Source organism: Phacochoerus africanus, chromosome 5, assembly GCF_016906955.1.
Source record: "Phacochoerus africanus isolate WHEZ1 chromosome 5, ROS_Pafr_v1, whole genome shotgun sequence".
NCBI lineage: Eukaryota > Metazoa > Chordata > Mammalia > Artiodactyla > Suidae > Phacochoerus > Phacochoerus africanus.
In genome coordinates, this window is record NC_062548.1 from 46025716 (window position 1) to 46047832 (window position 22117).

The window sequence follows — 22117 nt, forward strand, 5'->3', positions numbered from 1 at the left end:
CTGCCAGAACCTGGGCCGCCCAGTGACCTGCCCCAATGGTGCCCACCATGAACACTGGCCTGGAGTGCTCCTGACCTAGGGCGCCTCGAGGAGCTGGAGCGCCAGCCCTCCTAGAAACCCCATCAGGGAGACGGCCATCTCCGCCAACTCTTCTGGGCAACCTGAGCAACCTCTGCTTCCCTTCACCTGTACCGCCCCCACCCCCAGACGGAATCTGGCCTCCCTGCCTAGGAGCCCAAGTTCCCTCCCTTTGATGAGAAATCCACCTGCCCCCCCCCCACCTTGCATCTTCTCCAGGAGCCAAAAATGCAGCTGCAGATTGATTTGCAGCTGAGCTAAAAATAACTAGCAGGCTCCAGCCAGGACCCGGGAAAATATCGCATTGCTAGGAGACGACCGTCACTGGGAGACCGCCATTGCTAGGCAACAGGGTTGCTGTGGCAACAGCTGGGCCCTGAGTCATCCTCAGCCCTGGCCCTTCCGCCCCTCCCTGCCCCTGGTGAGTGGGGCCTGTGTCCCAGAGGAGGGAAGGCAGGGAGCCGAAGGTGGAAGCAGCAGAGAAGCCGGCTGCCCACTGCCCACTGCCCACGGCTGCCCCACCACCCCATGCTGCGAGGTTCTCACACCCGTGACCAGCCTGCCCCACATGGACACGGTCCCGGGCGCTCTTGCTCCTGCAGAAGCAGAAGCATCGAGGGGTACAGGGTCCATCTGTAGGAAGCAGGAAGCTTCCGAGCCTAATCCCTAGGGGCACGGGGCTCTCACCCCTGTGCTACACCAGCATCTTTTTTTTTTTTTTTTGTCTTTTTTAGGGCCATATCTGCGGTATATGCAGGTTCCCAGGCTAGGGGTCCAATTGGAGCTGCAGCTACCGGCCTACCCCACAACCGCAGCATCGCAGGATTGGAGCCGCATCTGCGACCTACACCACAGCTCATGGCAACGCCAGATCCTTAACCCACTGAGCGAGGCCAGGGATCGAACCTGCAACCTCATGGTTCCTAGTCGGATTCGTTTTCACTGCGCCACGATGGGAAGTCCTGCGCTAGGACCTTCAGGACAACCCCTTGGACACCAGGCTCATTTTCCAGGAGGGGAACGACTTGTCTTAGGCCCCACCCAAGGAGGGAGGATTTGGGCCCAGGCGTGTGTGGGGCTTGAGGGCACTCATATCACCCCAGAACCTCCCAAGAAAGGCCTGAGGACCTCCTGTGAGGAGCCCCCGGGAATTTCAGAGCCACTGCCCCAGGCCTCAAGAGCCAGGAGGGGTGACGCGATGGAAGCAGCCGCATCCCCGGCTGTGGCAGCAGCTCCCTCCCCTCTAGCTCTGCAAGGTCTCGGGACCGGATGCACCAGCAGCCTTTGGTCCCTGCCTCCTCAGGTCCCCAGGGCTGGAAACCCCCAGCTGCCTGGACTGGGGAGACCGCCCCCCTGACTTGGCATCCAGTCAAGGGGATGCTCCAGGTGAGGGGGTGCCTCAGGTGAGAGGGCACTTCAGGTGAGGGGGCTCCGGGTGAAGGGGACTCCAAGAGATGGACTACTCCAGGAGAGGGACATGGCCCCCTCCTGACTCTAGAGGGTGGCTAGCATGGCTGCAGCTCCGGGAGCAAGGGGTGCAGGGGCCAGGGGCCAGGGGCCAGGGGCCAGGCGCAGGGCAAGGCTGTGGGCCGGCAGTGCCAGAGACTCGGGGCTTTGCAGGCTGTAGCAGAGAGGGGAGAGCCCTGGGAGCACAGGGTCGGCATCTGCACTCTGAAGTGGCGCCTTGCACCTGGGAGGACAGCTGGGGGCAGAGGAGAAGAGGCGAGCGGGGCTCCCAGGTGTCCCAGAGGCCCCCCAGCGCGTTTCCCATACCCCGAGCAAGCGTTCTTCATGCATATTCTCCCAAGGCAGGCGGCCCCTCTGGTCCCTTTGAGAGCACGACTTGCCCTCTGCCTTGGGGCCCCGGCACCGGCTGAGGAGCAAGCACCCCGCAAGGTGCGAAGGGAAACCCTGCCTACCCGTCAGGGCACGGTCCACAGACAGGGTCCAGCCCCCCCACACCGGACCCCTCTTCCCGTCAAAACGTCGCAAACACGAGCTGCTTTCAGGTTCCATTAAGACTCTCAGGGCAGCCGCCTCAGCCTTGAGATGCGCTCCCTGACGGGAAGACCCCACTTAGCGCTCCCCACACCTGGCTCCTCTGCCATCTCTGCTCCCAGGGGACCCCAGGATGGCCCACTATTAGCCTCTGTCCTCTGCCCTGAGCCTGCTGGGAGGCCAGACGGAGCTCTCCAGACCCTCCCGCCACGCCGCACCCCACCCTCCCTCCCAGCCTGTCCCTACAAAGCCGCCACCACCGGGGCCTCCAGTCCATTCCAGGAGGAACCCGCGGGGCTCCTCAGGACCTTTGGCGCCCCCTTCCCGGACAGCTTCCTCTGTCCTCTCATCCTTGGGGGACTCAGCTCAAGTGTCATGTCCTCGGCAGCCTCACGACTGCCGCCACCCTCGAGGGTCACCATCAAGTGGCCCTCTTGGACTTTCGTCGCACTCGTCACTCTGAAATAACCAACTGGTCACTTGTTTCTAGGCTCCGCGGGCGTGCCACCGAGGGAGGTTCCCGGGCCGGTCCTCCCGCAGGGGCGCGGGAGATGCCAGGGCTGTTAAGGGGGGCCTGGCCGCCCGCTCGGCAGCGGGGGGGCCGGGAGGGGGAGGGTCAGGCCCGGGAGTCCTCTTGGCTCCGCAGGATCCGGGGTGCCCACCGCTCCGCACAGGCAGCGCTCGCTCGCTCCAGGCCCGCTCTTGCTCCAGGCGCCCAGCCCTTCCCCCGCCCCCCCTCCCTGTCCCGCCTTCCGCGGCTCTCCTGTCCCCTCCCTGCCCCTCCTCGCCGTGCGCCCGGGTTTGTTATTGTGCGGGCGCCCGTGGCGAGGGGTACCCGGGGGCGTGCAGGCTGGCGCGTGCCCGCGGGCGCCGCGGCGGGAGCGCGCCGGAGGGCGCGGCGGGGCGGGGCTCGGCATCCTCGGCGCCCCCACCCGGGCTCGCCCACCCGATTGGCTACTGGCGCCGGGAGCGCGCGAGGGCGCGGCGCGTAAGGCCGGGCGGGGGGCGCGCGCGGCGCCGCCGGCGGTCGCGGAGGAGCGCAGGGAGGAGGGCGGAGGAGGAGCGCGGGGAGGAGGGCGAGGGGAGGGAGGAGGCGCCCGCCGGCTCCCTGCAAAGCGGCCTTATTTATCTGGGCACAGCCTCAGCCTCCCCGGTGGGAGGCTCGGGGCAGCCAATCCTCTCCCACCGGGGAGCTCCTCTCGGGGCGCGGCCGAGGGGGCCGGCCAGGCCGGGGCGCAGGGCGCGGGGAGCGGCCAGGCCCTGCGGGCCAGGCCAGCACCTCGGCCGCCTCCCCGCTTTGCCGGTGCCCATGCCGGGCTCCCCATGACGGGAGGACGGCCGGCGGACAGCGTGGCATGAGCCAGGATCCCGGGCCGAGGTAAGGTGTGTGTGCTGGGCCAGGCTATAGGGCGGGGAGGGGGCCAGGCCACAACACCCGGGAGGCCACAAAGAGGAGGAGGCGGGGAGGGGGCTCGGGACAGTGCTGCTGCTGCCTCCTCCGAAGGGCTTACGTTACATAACCGCAGCCCCTTCCCTGGCTGCTGCAGCTGGGCCTCCAGCCCTGCCAGGCCTTCCCACAGCCCTTCGGCCCAGTGGCTGGCCTGGTGGAGCCCTGATCCTCATGGCAACTGGACCAAGGCTGTGGGTCGGTGCCACCTTACTGTGGGGTCCTGCTGTGGAAGCCGAATGGCAGGCCCCCAGCTGGGCTGCCTGGGTGAGGTCCTGGAGTCCTCTGCTTCCCATCCCCGCACCATGAGCACCACAGGGGCGTGAGGCAGGTGTTGGATACAGTTACACTCCAGGAGGAGCCTGTGAACCTGTGGCCTGGTCCTGACCTGCCCCTGGATGGCAGGATGTGGGGAAGGGAGGGGGCTGGCCATGGGCCTGCTTCTGGAGGAGCAGTCGGGCCCTGGCCAAGGCTGAAGGGCCCCAGGAGGAGGACTGGGCACCTGAGATGGGCTGGGCGAGTCCTGTCCTTCCGGGGGTGTGAGTGGGTGGGGAGAGTCCCCCAGCCAGGACCCTGGAAGGAGAGGGCCTCGTCGCTGGAGCCTCAGGGAGCCCACAGCCCCGTGGCTACTCCCCCAGCCCCTCCTGGCCTCTGCAAGGAAGCCTTCCGTCCGTGGAGGTAGCAGATGGCTGAGGCCGCTTCACCTGCTGCCTCCCAGGGCCCACTGGCCAGGTCAGGGTCAGGGTCAGCTCAAGACCTCTCTCCCAGCAGGCTCCTTGGGGGCTACTGGAGAGCCGCCTTGAAGAAGAAGGCCTAGGCTGGGTGGGGACCCTGAGAGGTCTGGGGTCCCGCAGGCCAGGGCAGAGGCCCAATGGAGACCCGCTGGCCCGGCAAGAGGTGGCCATGGGGCTGGACCATGAGCTCTGGGAGAAGGGAATTCACAGCCCGCTGCAAACATGCGCAGCGCAGGGGGCCCGTGCTGGGGGGGGGGGGTCCTCAGGACTCATCAGCCTGGTGCCTGCTGCCACCTCTGCCACCCCTCACCTTGGGCCAGGCCTAGGGGCGTCTCTAACGCTGGGCACGTTCACGGGTCAGATACCACCCTCCTGCTCACACTTGAGCAGGGCACTTGAGCAAGTCTCGTCTCCCACTGATCAGAAGGAAACCAGTGAGCCCCCAGGTCGGGGGAGCTGGGACACTTGAGCTGGGACACTTGAGCTGGGCCTGGCCTCAGGGAGGCCGCACTGCAGAGAGGGGGAGGCAGCTCACCCAGAGGTCGAGGAAGGGGGTCCTTGGCTGGCACTGCCGGCTGTCCACCACCCCTGTCCATCCTGTCCTACAGGTGGGCTGGCTGCCGTGTCCCAGAGGGCTGGCCTGGGGAGAGAGAGGAGCTGTTGGCCAAGGAAGCTCTATGCAATAAGTGGGTGGCCCAGGAGGAGCCTCAGCCAGGCCGCCTGCAGACCCTGTGTGCCACCCCCCCTGCAGCGTTTGAGGCAGGACCTTAAGTGGCCTAGGCTGGGAGCTCAGGTCCTTCAGAGCAGAGGCCAAAATGAGGACTGCAGCCCCAGAGCCACTCACCAAGGCACCCAGTCCCTCGGGGGGCTGAGTGGCCCCGAGTTGACCACAGGGCTCGGGCTGCTGGAGCAGCACCTCAGCTTGCTCGAGGCCCACGTGCTCCCTTCCCAGAGCCCCCGTGCATGGGTGGGACAGCCTGCACTCCGGAAGAGCTGGGGGCGGGAGGGGAGCGCGGCTTCTGGGACATGTGCAAGGTGGCACGGATGTGGATGTGTCTGAGTCACGGGGCTTGTCATGGAGTTTGTCATTCTGCGCTGTGTCCCCAATCCCAAGCCACCCGTTGTCACCGCAGCACACCCGACTCTACAGCCCTCAGTGTGCAGGGGGCACTGGTCAGTGTGGGCCCTCCCGGGCCAGCCCCCCAGGCACACGGCGTGAGCTGCAGGCGGCAGGGATAGGGGAAAGAGACCTTGCAGCTGAGGGCCATGAGGGTGGGGGCGCCCCGGGCGTGAGCTGAGGAGGTGTCCCAGTGCCCCATACGCAGCCCACAGGAGAGCAGGGGCATGCCAGGGAGCATGGTGGGCGAGACCCCCGCCCCAGTGCCCAAAGGCACAGGGTCCGAAGCAGAACACTGTAGAGAAAGCAGGCAGCAGCCAGCTAGTGGGTCCCAGCGTTGCCCCTGGACAACCATGCCTGGCCCGAGTCTTGAGAGTCAGACAGAGACGGGGGCCTTGGGGTCAAACCTCAGCTGTGCGCAGCTTCGGAAAGTTCCCTCTCAGCCTTGCTGTCCTCACTTGTGCTCAGACAGTGTGGGAAGGGCTGAGACCGGCAGTGGGCGGGGTGGGAAGAGCCGAGCAGGACCCTGTCTCCCTGTCCCCTTCCCCCTGGGCCCAGCCAGACTGTGGGGAAGAGCCAGCCAGCTTCCTTAACCCTGCAGCTCTCAAGGGGGGGACCCAGCTGCAAAGGAGACAGAGCTGCCCTCCCTCCAGAGGTCTGAATAAGGCAAGGCCCACCCAAGCCCCAGGGTCTTGGGAGCCTCCTGATTGTCTCTGGCACCAACCCTCCCCTTCCCTTCCCTGTGGACACTGGCCTGTCACAACCAGGCCTGACAGGTTGAACCACGACTCTTCCAGTGACTGTCCTCCACCCCCCTGGCAGCTGCACCCCTTTCTGCGTGACCCTGATAAAGGGACTGCCCTTCTTCATTCCTTCGGCAAGCACTCAGAGGCCACTGAGCCATCATGCAAGGAGTCCCCAGCTAAGGAGAGGCAGTCAGGTAGAAAGTGGCGATAAGCCACGTGATGGCAGACACTCTGGAGGTCCTGGCTCAGCGCTGGGGGTCCCGCAGGGAGAGGCAGGGGCGGTGTACACCCGGAAGGGTGGAAGAGGAGGACTTGGCAGGGGTGGGGTGCAGGGAGGCGTCCTGAGCCAGCAGGGGGACCAGCATATGCCCAAGCAGAGAGGGCAGAGGGAGGAGGAATGCAGGACTGGAGGTCTGGCCCGGCTGCGGGTGAGAGCTGGCAAAGGGCCAGAAGTGAGGCTGGAAAGTGGACCTGCTGGGTCTTGGGGCCTGGTGACCTGACCCGCAGAAGAGGCAGCTCCTTAGGAAGCCCCAGCATGACGATGTGCAGACTGTTGGCCTCGAAGCCCCGTAGGCGCCCCCAGGACCCCATCACGTCCCCCAGGTCCACTCTGGCCCCCATGCAGCACATGAGTCTGCTGGAGAAACAGAGGCCATGGCTGGCTCTTCCAAGCCACACGCTGATCCAGCTCTGGCTCGGGCTGATGAGGACACAGCATCTAAAGGGGTGACCATCATCTCCCTCCTCCCCCTGGAGAGGACCCGAGGACCTTGAGTTCCTGCAGCCTCTCCCAGAGGACCCATCCCCTCAGAATCCACTCGACAGAGATATAACACGCCAGGGCTTTAGGCTGAAAATAGTGCAGACCTCGCCTTTTCTTTCTTTCTTTTTTTCCTCTTTTCCTGGTGCTTATCCCCACAGGGGGAAGTAGTCCCCAGTGGTCAGGCTAGCTGCCTCTGCCCCATCCTGGGAGGAAGGTCCCCGCAGGGCCTCCTAGCCCCCTTGGGTGCAGTCACAGGTACCAGGAGGGTGGGAGGGCCTGCAGTCCATCTGGCTGTGGGTGGGGCCAGAGCCAGGCAGAGGGGCCCTGGTCCCAGCCCCCCAGGGACCTCTAGAGCAACTGGCAGGAAGACCCATGTCCCGTGTGAGCCTTCTCCCAAAGACCAGACCCCCCAGGCCAAGTGTCATTGTCTCTGGTTTTGAGCTAAAGAGCCAGGGCTCAGGCTGCATCCAGGGGGCTGGAGGAGGAGGAGCAGCTGGAGCCCAGGAAGACCCAGGATGAGGCCGGGAGCAGCAGGGCTGCCTCTGTGGGAAGGCAGCTCCAGCCGAGGATGGCGAGCGGGGGCTGGGCACGCTGCCAGGTAGCTCTTGTGCCTTCTGGCCCAGGATGGACGTGCGGGACCGGGGCAGGCAGGCGGCTTCTGACACTCCCCGCAGGCTGCCGAGGGCCATGCTTGGCACAGCCCTCGCTCCCGGGGTCTCTTCCGTGGGGCAGCTCACCTTGAGCCCTGGATGGGACTGTGGGTGGAAACGTGAGCTCCGGTGGGGGCCGGGAAAGGAGCCCTGCAGATGCCCGGGGCATACACGTGACCCCCCCCCCCCCCCCGCCTCTGGCACTCCACGTGCACAGTCACAGGCTGGGGGATTTTCAACCTAAATCGGCACTGCTCGAGTTATTTCTCCCCTGGTGCTGCCTCCGCCACCGCCTCCTCTGGATCTTAGCTGAGCGGGCGTCTCCTCCTTCCCCCCCCTCCCCAGACTCCAGGGCCCCTCCCTGCTGAGCTGGGTGTGCCAGGCAGCCCTGCTCCGCACCCCACCCTGCCGCTGTCCGTGGTGGAGCGGCCTGGCCTGGCCTCCGAGCCGGCGGGAGGCGGTGGGAGCGGCGCTGTCCATGGTGCTGCCGCCGGGAGTCAGGCCGGCAGTGCCTTTTCTGCCGGAAGCAGGCTGCCTAGCTCTGGGGACCCAGAAGGGACTCAGGCTGGGGGTGCCCCTCTCTACCCAGCACAGCCCACAGGAGGGAGCTGTCCGGACAACCTCTGCCCTGGCACCAGGAGTGGGAACGGGCTTCACCTGTTCCTCCACAAGAACGCTGCTCCCAGGGTGGTCCCGCCCAGGCACTGGCCTGAAGGGCTCTGGCACAGCCCTCATGTCAGGCCACCCCGCCCCACACTGTGGGCAAACCGTGAGCCCAGGTTCCTAATCTGAAAACGATGGAAACAACCGTGCTTCCCCCTGCGCCCTTGCCCATGCCCAGGCCACTGTGAGGCTGAAATGCAGTGACCCCGGTGGACAGTCAGACAGCGAGGCTGCTGCTCTCAGGTTCTGAGCCACAGGGGAGGGGCAGTAAGAAGCGGGAGCCCCCGCTGGGGAGGGAGGCCCCGGGGGGGAGCGCCAGCCTGGAGGTTCATAGGCGCCAGGGCAGCAAGGCCTTTGGACGCGAAGCTGAGCTGGCAGCCACGAGGGCCGCGTGTCCCAGCAAGATCCTGGGGCCCAGCCCAGGATGCACCCCTCCCCAGACAGGGAGTGCCCGCAGGCGCTGTCCTGTCAGGGACTGGAAGCCGGTGGAGGGCGCCGTGCTGGGATGGGCAGGGCAGCGCCCCCCGCCCTCCCGCCTCCTGGGAGCTCCCGTCCTCTCTGTTCAGGGAGGCCTGGCTCAGCGCGGGCTGAGCTCCGCTCTCAGTCCTTCCCACATGCTGTCCTGCGCGGTGGCGCCGTCCCTGCCTACGCTTTCAAGTGAGGTGGGTGAGGCCGGGAGAAGGGACAGGCTCCCTGGGCCATGCGGCCAGGGTGTACATGACTTCCCGGCCGAATGGGACCTGGGATGGGCTGGCGACCAGAACGCAGGACCGATGGCGGCATGGGGAGGGCCCGCCGCCCCCGCTCTCCGGTTGTCTGTGCCCTGTGCCCTCTGCCGGCCGTTTACAGCCTCTGAGGCCTGAGGAGGGGAACCGGGGGTGGCCTCGGCCCCAGGCGGTGGGCAGCTCCCCACACATAGTCATCCGCAGCCAGCGCTGTGTCCCGGTCTTGGCTCCGCCATTTCCCATGACCTCAGGCAAGCAATTCGTGCTGCCTCGGCCGTGATTTCTGCACCTGTACAATGGGTACAGTCCTCAGAGCATCATGCTCCGTGGGCTGAGAGGACTAAAGAGATGGGCTGTGTGCAGGGCTCACTGTGCTGGCATCATGGTGGGCACCCTGGGAAGACGCTGCCCTTTCTTTGAGCATATTCTGAGCCACAGAACTTCCTGCAGCCACTGAGACTCTCAGGGGCTGGTGTGCGAGTCTCAGACAGGGTACTGGGACCACTCCACTGGTACCCCATGGAGGAGAGGCCAGAGAATGCCTCGAATCCCCTGTTCCCCAGCCCCCGCCCAGCAGAGGCAGGCCTGGCAGGCACTGGAGGTGGGCAGCAAAGGTGAAGGGAGCAGTCACGGGTGAGTCTGTCTCCCTCCGCCTCTGTTCTGTCACCCGTCTCATGGGAGTCACAGTCCCTAGGTGTCGCAAAGCTCTGTGAGTGGGTGGAGGCTGAGCTCAGTGCATACAGCAGGTGCTCAGGGAGAGTCGTGGTCATGAGCAGCCCTGCCTTCCTGCAGCTGCTCAGTCGGGGAGGGAGGGGCTTGGGCTCAGATCGTGCCTGTTGCGGGAATGGCGTGGGAGGGGGCGCGCAGGGACGGAAAGGAGCCTGGCTCTGCCCTGGCAGCAAACTCACACCCTCTCCCTGGGCCTCGTCTGCAGACCAAGCGAGGAAGATGTCAAGCCCGGGTGTCGGCGGCGACCCCAAGCCTCCATGCCTGCCTCGCAACGGCCTAGTGAAGCTGCCGGGCCAGCCCAACGGCCTGGGTGCAGCCAGCATCACCAAGGGCACACCAGCTGCCAAGAACCGCCCCTGCCAGCCGCCCCCGCCCACCCTGGCTGCCCCGCCGGCCCGGGCTGCTCTGGCCGGGGGCCTGTGCCCCACGGCGGGGCTCCCCCTTGGGGGACCAGCCTCAGCCCCAGTGCCTGGGCCCCCAGCGGAGCGGCCGCCCCTGGCCACAGACGAAAAGATCCTCAATGGCCTCTTCTGGTACTTCTCGGCCTGCGAGAAGTGTGTGCTGGCTCAGGTGTGCAAGGCCTGGAGGCGCGTGCTGTACCAGCCCAAGTTCTGGGCCGGCCTCACGCCCGTGCTGCACGCCAAGGAGCTGTACACAGTGCTGCCCGGAGGTGAGAAGGAGTTCGTGAACCTGCAGGGCTTCGCGGCACGCGGCTTCGAGGGCTTCTGCCTGGTTGGCGTCTCTGACCTGGACATCTGTGAGTTCATTGACAACTATGCCCTCTCCAAGAAAGGTGTCAAGGCCATGAGCCTCAAGCGCTCCACCATCACTGATGCTGGCCTGGAGGTGCGCCCTGCCGCTGGCCCGGAAGGGGCAGGGATGGGGGGCAGGGCCAGGCAGCATGTGGGGGGCCTGGAGCATGGGCAGCAAAGCAGCCGGTGGGGGGGGGGGGGCGCGATGCCCTGCGGAGGAGGGTCACTCTGGGGTTGGGGGAGCAGGCCTGGCTACGCACTTTGGGGGACCCAGGCCAAAACGAAAATCCAGGCCCCTTGTTTAAAGATGACTAAGAATTTCAAGATGGCAACAGCAAAGCAGCCCAATAAATGTGAGGTCCCGCATGCCTGCAAGGCCCACCTTGGGTAGGGAGGAGGCTGTAGGAGGCCGCAGGAGCAGCTTTGCAAACGGCCTCTTCCCCAGGACCTGGACTCTAGTCATCAAGACATTAACACCAATGGCTCTGAGCACCTGCTCCAGCCAAGCCCAGGGCCCCCGGGTCCCCTGCGCCCAGCCTCCTCTTTTATTTTTTTGTCTTTTTTAGGGCCACACCCGTGGCATACGGAGGTTCCCGGGCTAGGGGTCGAATCAGAGCTGTAGCCTCCGGCCGGCCTCCACCACAGCCACAGCCACGTGGGATCCGAGCCGTGTCTGCGACCCACACCACAGTTCATGGCAACGCCGGATCCTTAACCCACTGTGCGAGGCCAGGAATCCAAGAAGCGTCCTCATGGATGCCAGTCAGATTCGTTTGCACTGAGCCAGGACAGGAACCCCCCAGCCTCTTTCATCATGTTGTTCAGGGGTAACAAACACACTGTCAAGGAGTTCCCGTCCGTGGCGCAGTGGTTAACGAATCCGACTAGGAACCATGAAGTTGCGGGTTCGGTCCCTGCCCTTGCTCAGTGGATTAACGATCCGGCGTTGCCGTGAGCTGTGGTGTAGGTTGCAGATGCGGCTCGGATCCCGCGTTGCTGTGGCTCTGGCGTAGGCCAGTGGCTACAGCTCCGATTAGACCCCTAGCCTGGGAACCTCCATATGCCGTGGGAGCGGCCCAAAGAAATGGCAAAAAGACAAAAAAAAAAAAACAAAAAAAAACCACACACACTGTCAAGCGCGCTTGTCAGAGTAAAGCTTGTTGCGCAGTTACACCATCTACGCTTTCAAGAACACAGCCTTCTGCCCCTCAGTGGGCTTCTTCCGCCCCCTCTCCTACCTCCCGACCCCGCCCCGCAGGGAGGGGCACCCCTGGGGAGACGGCGCTAGGCTTGCGCGCGGTGGGGAGGGAGGGGCTCCTGACTCCCCGCCCACCCGCAGGTGATGCTGGAGCAGATGCAGGGCGTGGTGCGCCTAGAGCTGTCAGGCTGCAACGACTTCACTGAGGCTGGGCTGTGGTCCAGCCTGAGTGCCCGCATCACCTCACTGAGCGTAAGCGACTGCATCAACGTGGCCGACGACGCCATCGCAGCCATCTCGCAGCTGCTGCCCAACCTGGCCGAGCTGAGCCTGCAGGCCTACCACGTGACGGACACAGCGCTGGCCTATTTCACGGCGCGCCAGGGACACAGCACACACACCCTGCGCCTGCTCTCCTGCTGGGAGATCACCAACCACGGCGTAGTCAACGTGGTGCACAGTCTGCCCAACCTCACGGCGCTCAGCCTCTCGGGCTGCTCCAAGGTCACCGACGACGGCGTCGAGCTCGTGGCCGAGAACCTGCGCAAGCTCCGCAGCCTCGACCTCTCCTGGTGCCCCCGCATCACCGACATGGCGCTCGAGTACGTGGCCTGCGACCTGCACCGCCTGGAGGAGCTCGTGCTGGACAGGTGCGCACGTCCCCCACCCCGGGGCCACGGAGGCCGGGGCCAGGCGAGGCCGGCCGCATCTCTTGGCAGAGAGCCTCGGCTAGTGCACGAGCCTGTGACCAGGCGTGGGCTGCGGCGGGGGGAGCCCGGGGCCCAGGAACAGGGCGGCCTCGCGAGCCCGGAACAGGAGTGGGGCGGCGCTGTGTCCTCCCAGCAGGGACCAGGTAGGGGTGGAGCCCGGCCGGGGCGGAGCTTCGGGAAGGGCGGGGCCGAAGCGGAGGGGCGGAGCGAAGTGTTTTGAAGGTTGGGCAGCCCGGCTCTGTTGCATCCGCAGGTGTGTACGCATCACGGACACTGGCCTCAGCTATTTGTCCACCATGTCGTCCCTCCGCAGCCTCTACCTGCGATGGTGCTGCCAGGTACCAGGCCTCCGCGCCTCCGGAGACCCGGGAGTAGGCAGGGGAGGTGGGGGGAGCGGGGAAAGCCGCCACTCGGAAAGGACGCTGACCCGCACCCGGCCCACTCAGATCCTGTAAGGAAATCCGGGACCCCTCCACACACGCACTGGCCGACGTAAGCGCAACGCGTGGTGTCCCCAGGGCCCCCGCTGACTCAGTGGCGAGCGGAGACACCACCCCCCGCCCCCTGTGTACTGGCCCTAGGCGTGCGGGTCCCTTAGGGCTCGAACAGAAATATTAACGCGCCCCGCCCTCCCGCTCAGGTGCAGGACTTCGGGCTGAAGCACCTCCTGGCCATGAGGAGTTTGCGTCTCCTGTCTCTGGCAGGTGAGACCCCCCCCCCCGCCCGCCCCCCTGCATAGTGAGCACCCACCCCCACCTAGCCCGACCGCGCCAGCCCCGCCGCGTGCCCTGTGCCAATCCGTACCTGGGGCTGACTCGCCGTGTCCCGGGTCCCAGTCAGAGGGCGGAAACGCCGGGCAAATGGTAGCCCTGCCGCGCCCCGCCCTCGGAGCCCTCGGGCCGCGCCCACTCAGCCGCCGCCGCCTCTCCCGCCCGCCGCAGGCTGCCCTCTGCTGACCGCCACCGGGCTGTCGGGCCTGGTGCAGCTGCAGGAGCTGGAGGAGCTGGAGCTGACCAACTGCCCCGGGGCGACGCCCGAGCTCTTCAAGTACTTCTCGCAGCACCTGCCCCGCTGCCTCGTCGTCGAGTAGCGCGGGGCCTCCCCGCCCCTCGGCCCCTCGCTCTCCTCCCGGCCCCGCCCCGAGCAGGGAGGGCGGCGGGCGGGCCAGCCCCGCGCACGCACGCACGCACGCTCGGGGACTCTGTGCATGCCCCTCGCGCCCGCACTGCACGCCCGCCCTCCGCCAACGCGACAGCCACCTCCATCGTTCGCCCGCCCCCTGGGGGCGGGGGGCTGGGGCTCGGTCCTGGGGGCGCTTTGAGCTCGCCAGCCGGCCGCCGTGATCGCCGTCCCCGCCACACCCCGCTCTGTCTCCCCGCCGCCCCCCAACCCGGGCAGGGCCCAAGGGGGTTGAGGGGAGCTGGGTCCCCCAGGACGCAGGGGCCCGGAAGAGCCCCCGGGGCTTCCCGCATCTCCCCCTGCACCGCGCCTGGAGCCCTCGGAGGAGTGCGAGGGGAAACAGGCCGCCGCCAAAGCCATGGCCCGCCCAGGAGCCCAAGTCCCAGCCAGCCTTCCCCCACCTCATGCCAGCCTGATCCCAGCGACCTCGCCTCTTACTTGCCGCCGTGTGAGACCAGCCCTGCTCGCCCCACCCCCACCCCAGGCCTCAGGCCCTTGGGTCCTGGCTCGACTCGGGCGGAACTGGACTAGGAGAGGGGCTGGCAGCTGACAACACAATCGTCGACATTAGCCGCAACCTAGGGGTGGTGCGACTACCCGGAGAGACCTGAAGCGGGTAGTCAGCCTCAGGGCCTCCGGGCCTTGGGAGCCTTCTTGGGTGGACCCCGCCCCACAAGCCCTGTAGCCAGCCCGGCCCGGGCCCCTCAGCACCACCCTCCATCCCGGGCAGGTCTCTGTCAGGTGGAAGCTGGAAAGGGGGCCCCAGCCAGCGACTCTGATCTTCCGGTGGCCAGCACACCCTCACCACCAGGGGGAGGGAGGGCTCCTTTCCAGCCACGCCCCCCTCCCCAGTTTCCCAAATCTCTACCTGCCCACAAGGGGCTCACCGTGTTCCGCCCAATCCCAAGACACTGGGAGGTCCTGGGGTGCTGGCACATCTTGGCAATTGCTGAGGAGGGGGCTGGGACCCCTTTCCATCCCAACCTTGAGCCCCAGGATTATCCAGCACCCATAGCCAATCTTGGGACACGCCCTCCCCCCCATCTGGTTGGAAGAGAGTAAGCAGTTTCCAGAGAGCCAGACAGAAAGAGAGAGAAAGAGAGAGAGAGAGAGAGAGAGAGAGAGAAAGAGCGAGCGAGAGATGCTGTTGAAGAGAAACAGTTCAACAGCCCAAAGATTTCCCTGCCCTTGGAGTGCTGGTCAGAGGCTCCAGGGCTGCGGTGGTCAGGAGCCAGTTTCTGCAGCCCCTCCTCCCCACAGCTCCCTAGTGGGGAGGGGCAGCTGTCCATTTGTCCAAAGTATTAATGCAACTGAAGCTGTGATATTTCCAACGATTGTAGGAGGAAAAATTAGGGGGAGAGAGGAAAACAAAACCAACCAACCCCTAAAACCATTTTCTTATTGTACATAACGACCTCATTCTCCTGTATATGCGGAAGATATAACCTTATATTTGGTAAGTGTTTCTTGTGCTATTTTATCACGTGACCTGTTTATAAAAATATATATTAAAAAAAGTTGTAAAAACACGTCTGACTTGTTTGGAGGTCATCGGATCATGCTGGGGGAAGGTGTACCGCTCCTGTGTGACCCGAGTCTGAATATGTGTGCAGCTCTCAGTGCATCCATTACTGGTTCTTTCAACAAAGAGGCAGAGGCTGGTCACACTGTGCCAGGCGGGAAACCCAGCTGGGACCAACACAGAAGGTCCCTGACCTCTCATTGCTTAAATCGCTAAAATCATTACACATAGTATTCGCCCAAAATATTTAGGATCCTGCCCATCCTTCCAGAAGGGCAAAAATGAGCCCTGTTTGGGAGTTCCTTTGAGGCACAGCAGGTCAAGGATACAGAGTTTGTTGCTGCAGCAGCTTTAGTTGCTGCTGTGAGGTGGGTTTGATCCCTGGCCTGGGAACTTTCACATGCCCTGTTTCATGCACAGGGTCACGAAGGTTAAGAAAGGTCAGAGGGGAGTTCCCGTTGTGGCACAGCGGAATCGAATCTGACTGGTATTCGTGAGGACGTGGGTTCAATCCCTGGCCTTGCTCAGCAGGTTAAGGATCTGGTGTTGCTGTAAGCTGTGGTGTAGATTGCAGACACTGCTCCCATCCCGCATTGCTGTGGCTGTGGTGTAGGCTGGTAGCTACAGCACCAATTCAACCCCTAGCCTGGGAACCTCCATGTGCCCCAGGTGTGGTCCTAAGCAAAACAAAACAAAACAAAACAAAACAAAAGATTCTCAGGAAGGGTCAGGGGGAGTTCTTGTTGTGCCCCGGCAGGTTAAGAACCTAACACGGTGTCCATGAAGATGCAGGTTCAAACCTTGGCCTTGCTCAGGGGGTTAAGGATTTGGCTTAGGCCTGCAGCTGTAGCTCCGATTCCACTCCTAACCCAGGAACTTTCACATGTCCCAGGTGCGGCCTTAAAACAAACCAAAAAAGGGGTCAAGGATGTCTTAAAAACTCACTGTGCAGCTAGGACAGATGAGGACTCATACCCAGGAGAGAAAAGGAGGCTCTGGGAGGATCACTGATGTAGCCAGTTGTGTGGAACAGGTCGGGGTCTGGCACAGGAGCTCTTGTGGGCAGAAACAGACATGCTCCCTGCCTGGTAGGGTTCACACTCATTTGCAACAGAAGGTAACTAGCATACAAAGGGAAGGGTCGTGACAAGTGCTGTGACGGTAACAGTTGACTGTATGGGCCACGTTAGATGCGGTGGCCCAGAAAGGCCCCTTAACCAGCCACTCAGCTGAACCCTGCTAGATGAGGAGACGCAGCGGAGGGCGAGCGAGCCCGTGCGACGGCCGCGAAGCAGGAGAGAGCACGGCCGGCTGGAAGCCGCCATGGCTGGAGGTGCTCGGGGAGAGGGAGAGACCAGGAGTTTGGGATTTCTTCACAGCGCAATGGGGACTTAAAGAGAATCTTAGGCCGACGAGTAGTACCTGTACGCTGTGCGCGTTCGGATCAGGGGGAACGAGGGACGCAAGGAGAGCGGTTACGGGGCTGCTCCCGGGGTCGGGTGGGAGGGAGAGGGAGGGGGCGGAGACGACGGAGGGACTCGGGACTCGTTTAGGGTTGCCCGGACTTGCTGACGTACCTTCGCGGAGAGATGAGCACTGGTGTTAACATACTGTAATAAAAAGACTACCAGCCGAGGCGGAACCGAGGGAGCCCCTCTACCCTCGTCCCGGTCCACCCCTCCGCCTCCAGCAGCGGGGCTCCTCTACCCGGAACTTTTGTGGTGTGGGACCCGCTTCCGGTGAGAGACTGGCAAGAAAAGGACCACATCCGGTGAGTGGCGTGAAAGAGAAGGAGTGCTTCCGGTGCGGCGGTTCCGGCCCGGCAGTGTTAGCGAGGGGTTCGGTTTCTCTCCGAAGGAACGACTTCTCCGTTCGTCTGGCTCTGTCTCGGTGCCGGCTGCCCCCGCTCCCTCGCAGCCTCTGTGCCGCCGGCCTCTTCTGCTTCCGGTCCCGCCAGACCCCCCTCCGCGCCCCGGGACTCCTTAAGCAGCTCGATCCTTGAAGTCCCCCCGTGTCCCCTGTTCCTCTATAGCCTGTGTTCTCCCATCCCCTCTAGTCCTTCTGCCCCCTCCCCTGAGGGCGGCTCCCCGGGCGAGACAGACCGACCGAAGGCCCAGTGACGGTCCTGATCTGGCAGTTGGGGGTTTGGAGAGGTGGCCTGGCCTGGGCCTGACCAGGTAGGGTCTTCTTCAGAAGTGAGACATGGGACTGACTGGCCTCGAGGCAGCCATGGCGCCTTCTGACTGCCCAGCCAGGGGGATGGAACTTTCCTATCACACTGATTAACCGTGGACTGCCCTGGACCGGCTCCCGAGACTGACCAACCGAGGCCTAAGCCGTTTTGAAGGAACTACCCAGGGCGAACTACCCAGCTGACAGGCACTAGCCAATCCCCCCTCTCCCGCCCCCGCCCCCATCAGGCCTGCCCACCTCACTGACCTGTCCCCACCACCACGCGTGCAGCTATGGAGAAGATGTCCCGGGTGACCACAGCCCTGAGTGGCAGTGCACTGACAGGTCGCACCATGCACTGCCACCTGGACGCGCCAGCCAACGCCATCAGTGTGTGCCGTGACGCGGCCCAGGTGGTCGTGGCTGGCCGCAGCATCTTCAAGATCTACGCCATCGAGGAGGAGCAGTTTGTGGAGAAGCTGAATCTGCGTGTGGGCCGCAAGCCCTCGCTCAACCTGAGTTGCGCAGATGTCGTCTGGCACCAGATGGATGAGAACCTGCTGGCTACGGCGGCCACCAACGGTGTGGTGGTCACCTGGAACCTGGGCCGGCCGTCCCGCAACAAGCAGGACCAGCTGTTTACGGAGCACAAGCGCACTGTAAACAAAGTCTGCTTCCACCCCACTGAGGCCCATGTGCTTCTCAGTGGCTCCCAGGATGGCTTCATGAAGTGTTTCGACCTTCGCAGAAAGGACTCTGTCAGCACCTTCTCGGGTGAGGCCCTTGGAAGCGAGTCGGGCCGGTGTGCATCTCTGCAGGTGCCTGGCCTGTCTAGGCAGGCTGGGAAGTGCCGTGTGCATCACAGGCCCTCAGCTGTGCTTCCAGAGGGCTTCCTGGAGAAGGGGCAGGCTGAGCTGGCACTGGAAGAGTGGGTGGAGGTCAGCGGGGGGGCGGGGGAGGCCTGGTGGAAGTGCGAGGCGCATCTGGAGTGCGCTCACAGCTCTGATGCACTTGTGGGGCCAGCTAGAGCTGAGGCTGAGCGTGGGATTGGGGAGAGGGCAGAGCCAGAGCAGATCCACAGCCACCCTGGGGAGCTAAGCAGTCTGTTTCTCTGCCTTGTCTTGCCTCAAAGCTCCAGACCACCTCATTTGCACAAAGTCTGCCTCCAGGGTCCTCAGCCCAGGGAAGCAGCAGCAGCACCGTGGTGTGTGTGTGTACACACTGCCTCGTCCCTCCAGAGGTCTTTTTCCTGTAGGCCCAGCTCCCTGATGACCCACCTCGAGCCGGCTCCCCCTTTTCCACCTCCAGGAGACCAAGTGAAGCACGGGGCAGAGCCTTCTGGGAATGGGGGGCACTCAGGCCAGACCTTGAGTTGGCTGTGCTGGGAAGAGCTGGACACTGCCCTCGAAGGCTCTTGGTGTGGTGGCCCATGGGGGTGGACGTGGACCCTCGAGGGCTCTGGTCCGCAGGGGCTGACCCGGCAGCTCCAACTACAGGGGAAGGGACTGGGCAGAATCCCGGCTGCCCCATCCATTGCCTCCTTGGGCCCGAGGCCCCCAGAGGAGAGTGGACAGATGGCCCAAAGAGGCTCCTGTTCCCACAGTGCTCTGATATCCAGTCCTGAAGCTAGGCACAGCTTTGCACAAGGACTGATGTCAGACACAGAATCCAGGGGAAATCGAGGCCCCAGAGCCAGGGCCGAAAGCCACCCGACACCTGGTGTTCCTCTTGCTGGCGCAGGCCTCGTGTCTGCTCCGTGAGGCCTCCTGGCCTGGGCGAGGGCCCCCCACTGACCTGCTCCCCCACCGACGTCCTGCCCACAGGCCAGTCCGAGAGTGTGCGCGACGTCCAGTTCAGCATCCGGGACTACTTTACCTTCGCCTCCACGTTCGAGAACGGCAACGTGCAGCTCTGGGACATCCGGCGGCCCGACCGCTGCGAGAGGATGTTCACGGCGCACAACGGGCCTGTCTTCTGCTGCGACTGGCACCCCGAGGACAGGTGGGGGGCGCTGGGGCCGCGGGGCAGGGCGGGCGGGGCCTGTGGAAGGGCTCTCCCCGCCTCGAGCCCTCTGAGGTGATTGGGAAGCCCTCCCCTCGCAAGAGGACCCTGAGGGCTTCCCGCGCCTTCCGCAGGGGCTGGCTGGCCACGGGTGGGCGCGACAAGATGGTGAAGGTCTGGGACATGACCACCCACCGCGCCAAGGAGGTGCACTGCGTGCAGACCATCGCCTCCGTGGCCAGAGTCAAGTGGCGGCCCGAGTGCCGCCACCACCTGGCCACGTGTTCCATGATGGTGGATCACAACATCTACGTGTGGGACGTGCGCCGGCCCTTCGTGCCCGCCGCTATGTTCGAGGAGCACCGTGACGTCACGACAGGCATCGCCTGGCGCCACCCACACGACCCTTCCTTCCTGCTCTCGGGCTCCAAGGACAGCACCCTGTGCCAGCACCTGTTCCGCGATGCCAGCCAGCCTGTTGAGCGCGCCAACCCCGAGGGCCTCTGCTACGGCCTCTTTGGGGACCTGGCCTTTGCGGCCAAGGAGAGCCTAGTGGCTGTGGAGTCGGGGCGCAAGCCCTACTCTGGGGATCGGCGCCACCCCATCTTCTTCAAGAAGAAGGTGGACCCTGCCGCGCCCTTCGCGGGCCTCGCCTCCAGTGCCCTCAGCGTGTTTGAGATGGAGCCCGGCAGCGGTAGCATGAGCTGGTTTGTGGACACGGCTGAGCGCTACGCCCTGGCCGGCCGACCGCTGGCTGAGCTCTGTGAGCACAATGCGAAAGTGGCTCGGGAGCTCGGCCGCAACCAGGTACAGGGTGGGGTCGGGGTGGGGGGGCACAGGCTGAGGGCCGTGACCTCACACAGGCGCTCCTCTGACTGCTGCGCCCAGACCCTGCCCCAAGTTCAGAGCGCCAACGGAGCTCTTGCCCAGGTAACTGAGGGTGTCGAGAACCCAAGACTGGGCCAGATGCACCAGCGCCGTTTTGGGATGCAGGTCTGAGGTGCTGTGGCTGGAGCCCTATCTGGCAGCTTACTCTGGCTTTTAGACTTCCCAGGGTGTTGGCCCTGCAGAGAAGGTGCGCACACTGCCTCTCTCATCACTTCCCTGGGACCCCAGGCTCCCTCCTTTCTTCTAGGCCCCTGCAGGGTCGAAGTGAGGCTTTTTCCTTCTCATGGTCCTCAGTTTCCCAGCTGGGGCAGGCCAGGACATGGGTCCCTGGGGCAGCTGAAAGCTGAAGGGTTTGTGGTTCCATCCAGGGCCCCCCCCCCAATAGGTGGCGCAGACGTGGACCATGCTACGGATCATCTACTGTAGCCCTGGCCTGGTGCCAGGCACCAACCTCAACCACAGCGTGGGCAAGGGCAGCTCCTGCGGCCTGCCACTCATGAACAGGTAGATGCCTGGGGGAGGCTCTTCTCAGAAGGTGGCATTGTTGGAGCCCACCCACCCACTGGCCTTTCCTGCTCTCAGTTTCAACCTCAAGGATATGGCCCCAGGTCTGGGCAGCGAGACGCGGTTGGACCGCAGCAAGGGTGACACGCGGAGTGACACAGTGCTGCTGGACTCCTCGGCCACGCTCATCACCAACGAAGGTAGGCTGGGGGCAGGGACAGGGTGTTCACGGCAACGGGGCAAGGGCATCCCAGAGTGAGCCGCCCTCCCTCCGGCAGATAACGAGGAGACGGAGGGCAGCGACGTGCCTGCCGATTATCTCTTGTGCGATGTGGAGGGTGAGGACGATGAGCTGTACCTGCTGGACCCTGAACACACGCACTGTAAGTGAGGGCTTGGGGAGGGGGGCGGCAGGTGGGGTCAGGGGCTCAGACCCAGCTGCCCCCCACCCCTGCATTGCAGCCGAGGAGCCCGAGTACGTGCTGCCTCAGGAGGCCTTTCCGCTGCGCCACGAGATCGTGGACACTCCCCCCGGGCCCGAGCACCTGCAGGACAAGGCCGACTCGCCCCACGTGAGCGGCAGTGAGGCAGACGCGGCCTCCCTGGTGCCTGTGGACTCTTCCTTCTCCCTCATCTCGGTCTCGCACGCGCTGTATGACAGCCGCCTGCCACCTGCGTTCTTCAGCGCCCTGGTGTGTGACATGCTCCACTTCTACGCTGAGCAGGGGGACGTGCAGATGGCTGTGTCGGTGCTCGTTGTGCTGGGGGAGCGCGTGCGCAAGGACATCGACGAGCAGACCCAGGTGGGTGGGTGTCTCCTTGGAGCAGCTGCCACCCCCATGACCCCCCCCACTCCGCCTACACCCACACCCCTGTCTGTGCCCAGCACACTTGGGTGAAACCCCTCAGTGTGCCCGCCAACCTGGTCTCCTACCTCCCTCCTCCTTTCCCTGCACCACCAGGAGCACTGGTACACATCCTACATCGACCTGCTGCAGCGCTTCTGCCTGTGGAACGTGTCCAACCAGGTGGTCAAGCTCAGCACCAGCCGCGCCATCAGCTGCCTCAACCAGGCCTCCACCACCCTGCATGTCAACTGCAGCCACTGCAAGCGGCCCATGAGCAGCCGGGGCTGGGTCTGTGACAGGTGCCACCGCTGCGCCAGCATGTGCGCTGTCTGCCACCACGTGGTCAAGGGTCTGTTCGTGTGGTGCCAGGGGTGCAGTCACGGCGGCCACCTGCAGCACATCATGAAGTGGCTGGAGGGCAGCTCCCACTGTCCCGCCGGCTGCGGCCACCTGTGCGAGTACTCCTGACCCCCCTGCGGGACCGGGAAGGGAGGGGTGGGCTTTCGAACCAAATAAAGGAAATGGGAACCGCGCGGTCTAAGCTGCTTGTTACTTGGGTGCGTCGCTCACGGCCCGGGTACCCGGGTGGGCGACTCCGGTACGTGTGTGACTGTGTGTCCTCAGCCGCGGGCAGTAGCCAATAACAGCTCTAGGTGCGGCCCTGGCCCCGCCTTTTCGGACGTGCCCTCTCCT

At 64.5% G+C, this 22117-nt stretch overlaps 2 protein-coding genes across 2 annotated transcripts; both read left to right on the plus strand.

The window, feature by feature from the left end:
* The first annotated feature begins 3165 nt into the window (after positions 1–3165).
* On the plus strand, positions 3166–15018 carry FBXL16 (F-box and leucine rich repeat protein 16). Its single transcript, XM_047781057.1, has 6 exons — positions 3166–3454; positions 9856–10496; positions 11742–12250; positions 12564–12648; positions 12951–13014; positions 13252–15018. Exons 2-6 carry the CDS (start codon positions 9870–9872, stop codon positions 13398–13400), a joined length of 1434 nt encoding a protein of 477 aa, XP_047637013.1. The 5' UTR covers positions 3166–3454; positions 9856–9869; the 3' UTR covers positions 13401–15018.
* Positions 15019–16784: 1766 nt separating this feature from the next.
* WDR24 (WD repeat domain 24) lies at positions 16785–21965 on the plus strand. Its single transcript, XM_047781059.1, has 8 exons — positions 16785–17957; positions 19007–19184; positions 19319–19991; positions 20458–20576; positions 20655–20776; positions 20855–20959; positions 21039–21379; positions 21539–21965. The coding sequence occupies exons 1-8, from the start codon at positions 17477–17479 to the stop codon at positions 21890–21892; spliced, it is 2373 nt and encodes a 790-aa protein (XP_047637015.1). The 5' UTR covers positions 16785–17476; the 3' UTR covers positions 21893–21965.
* The last annotated feature ends 152 nt before the right edge of the window (positions 21966–22117 follow it).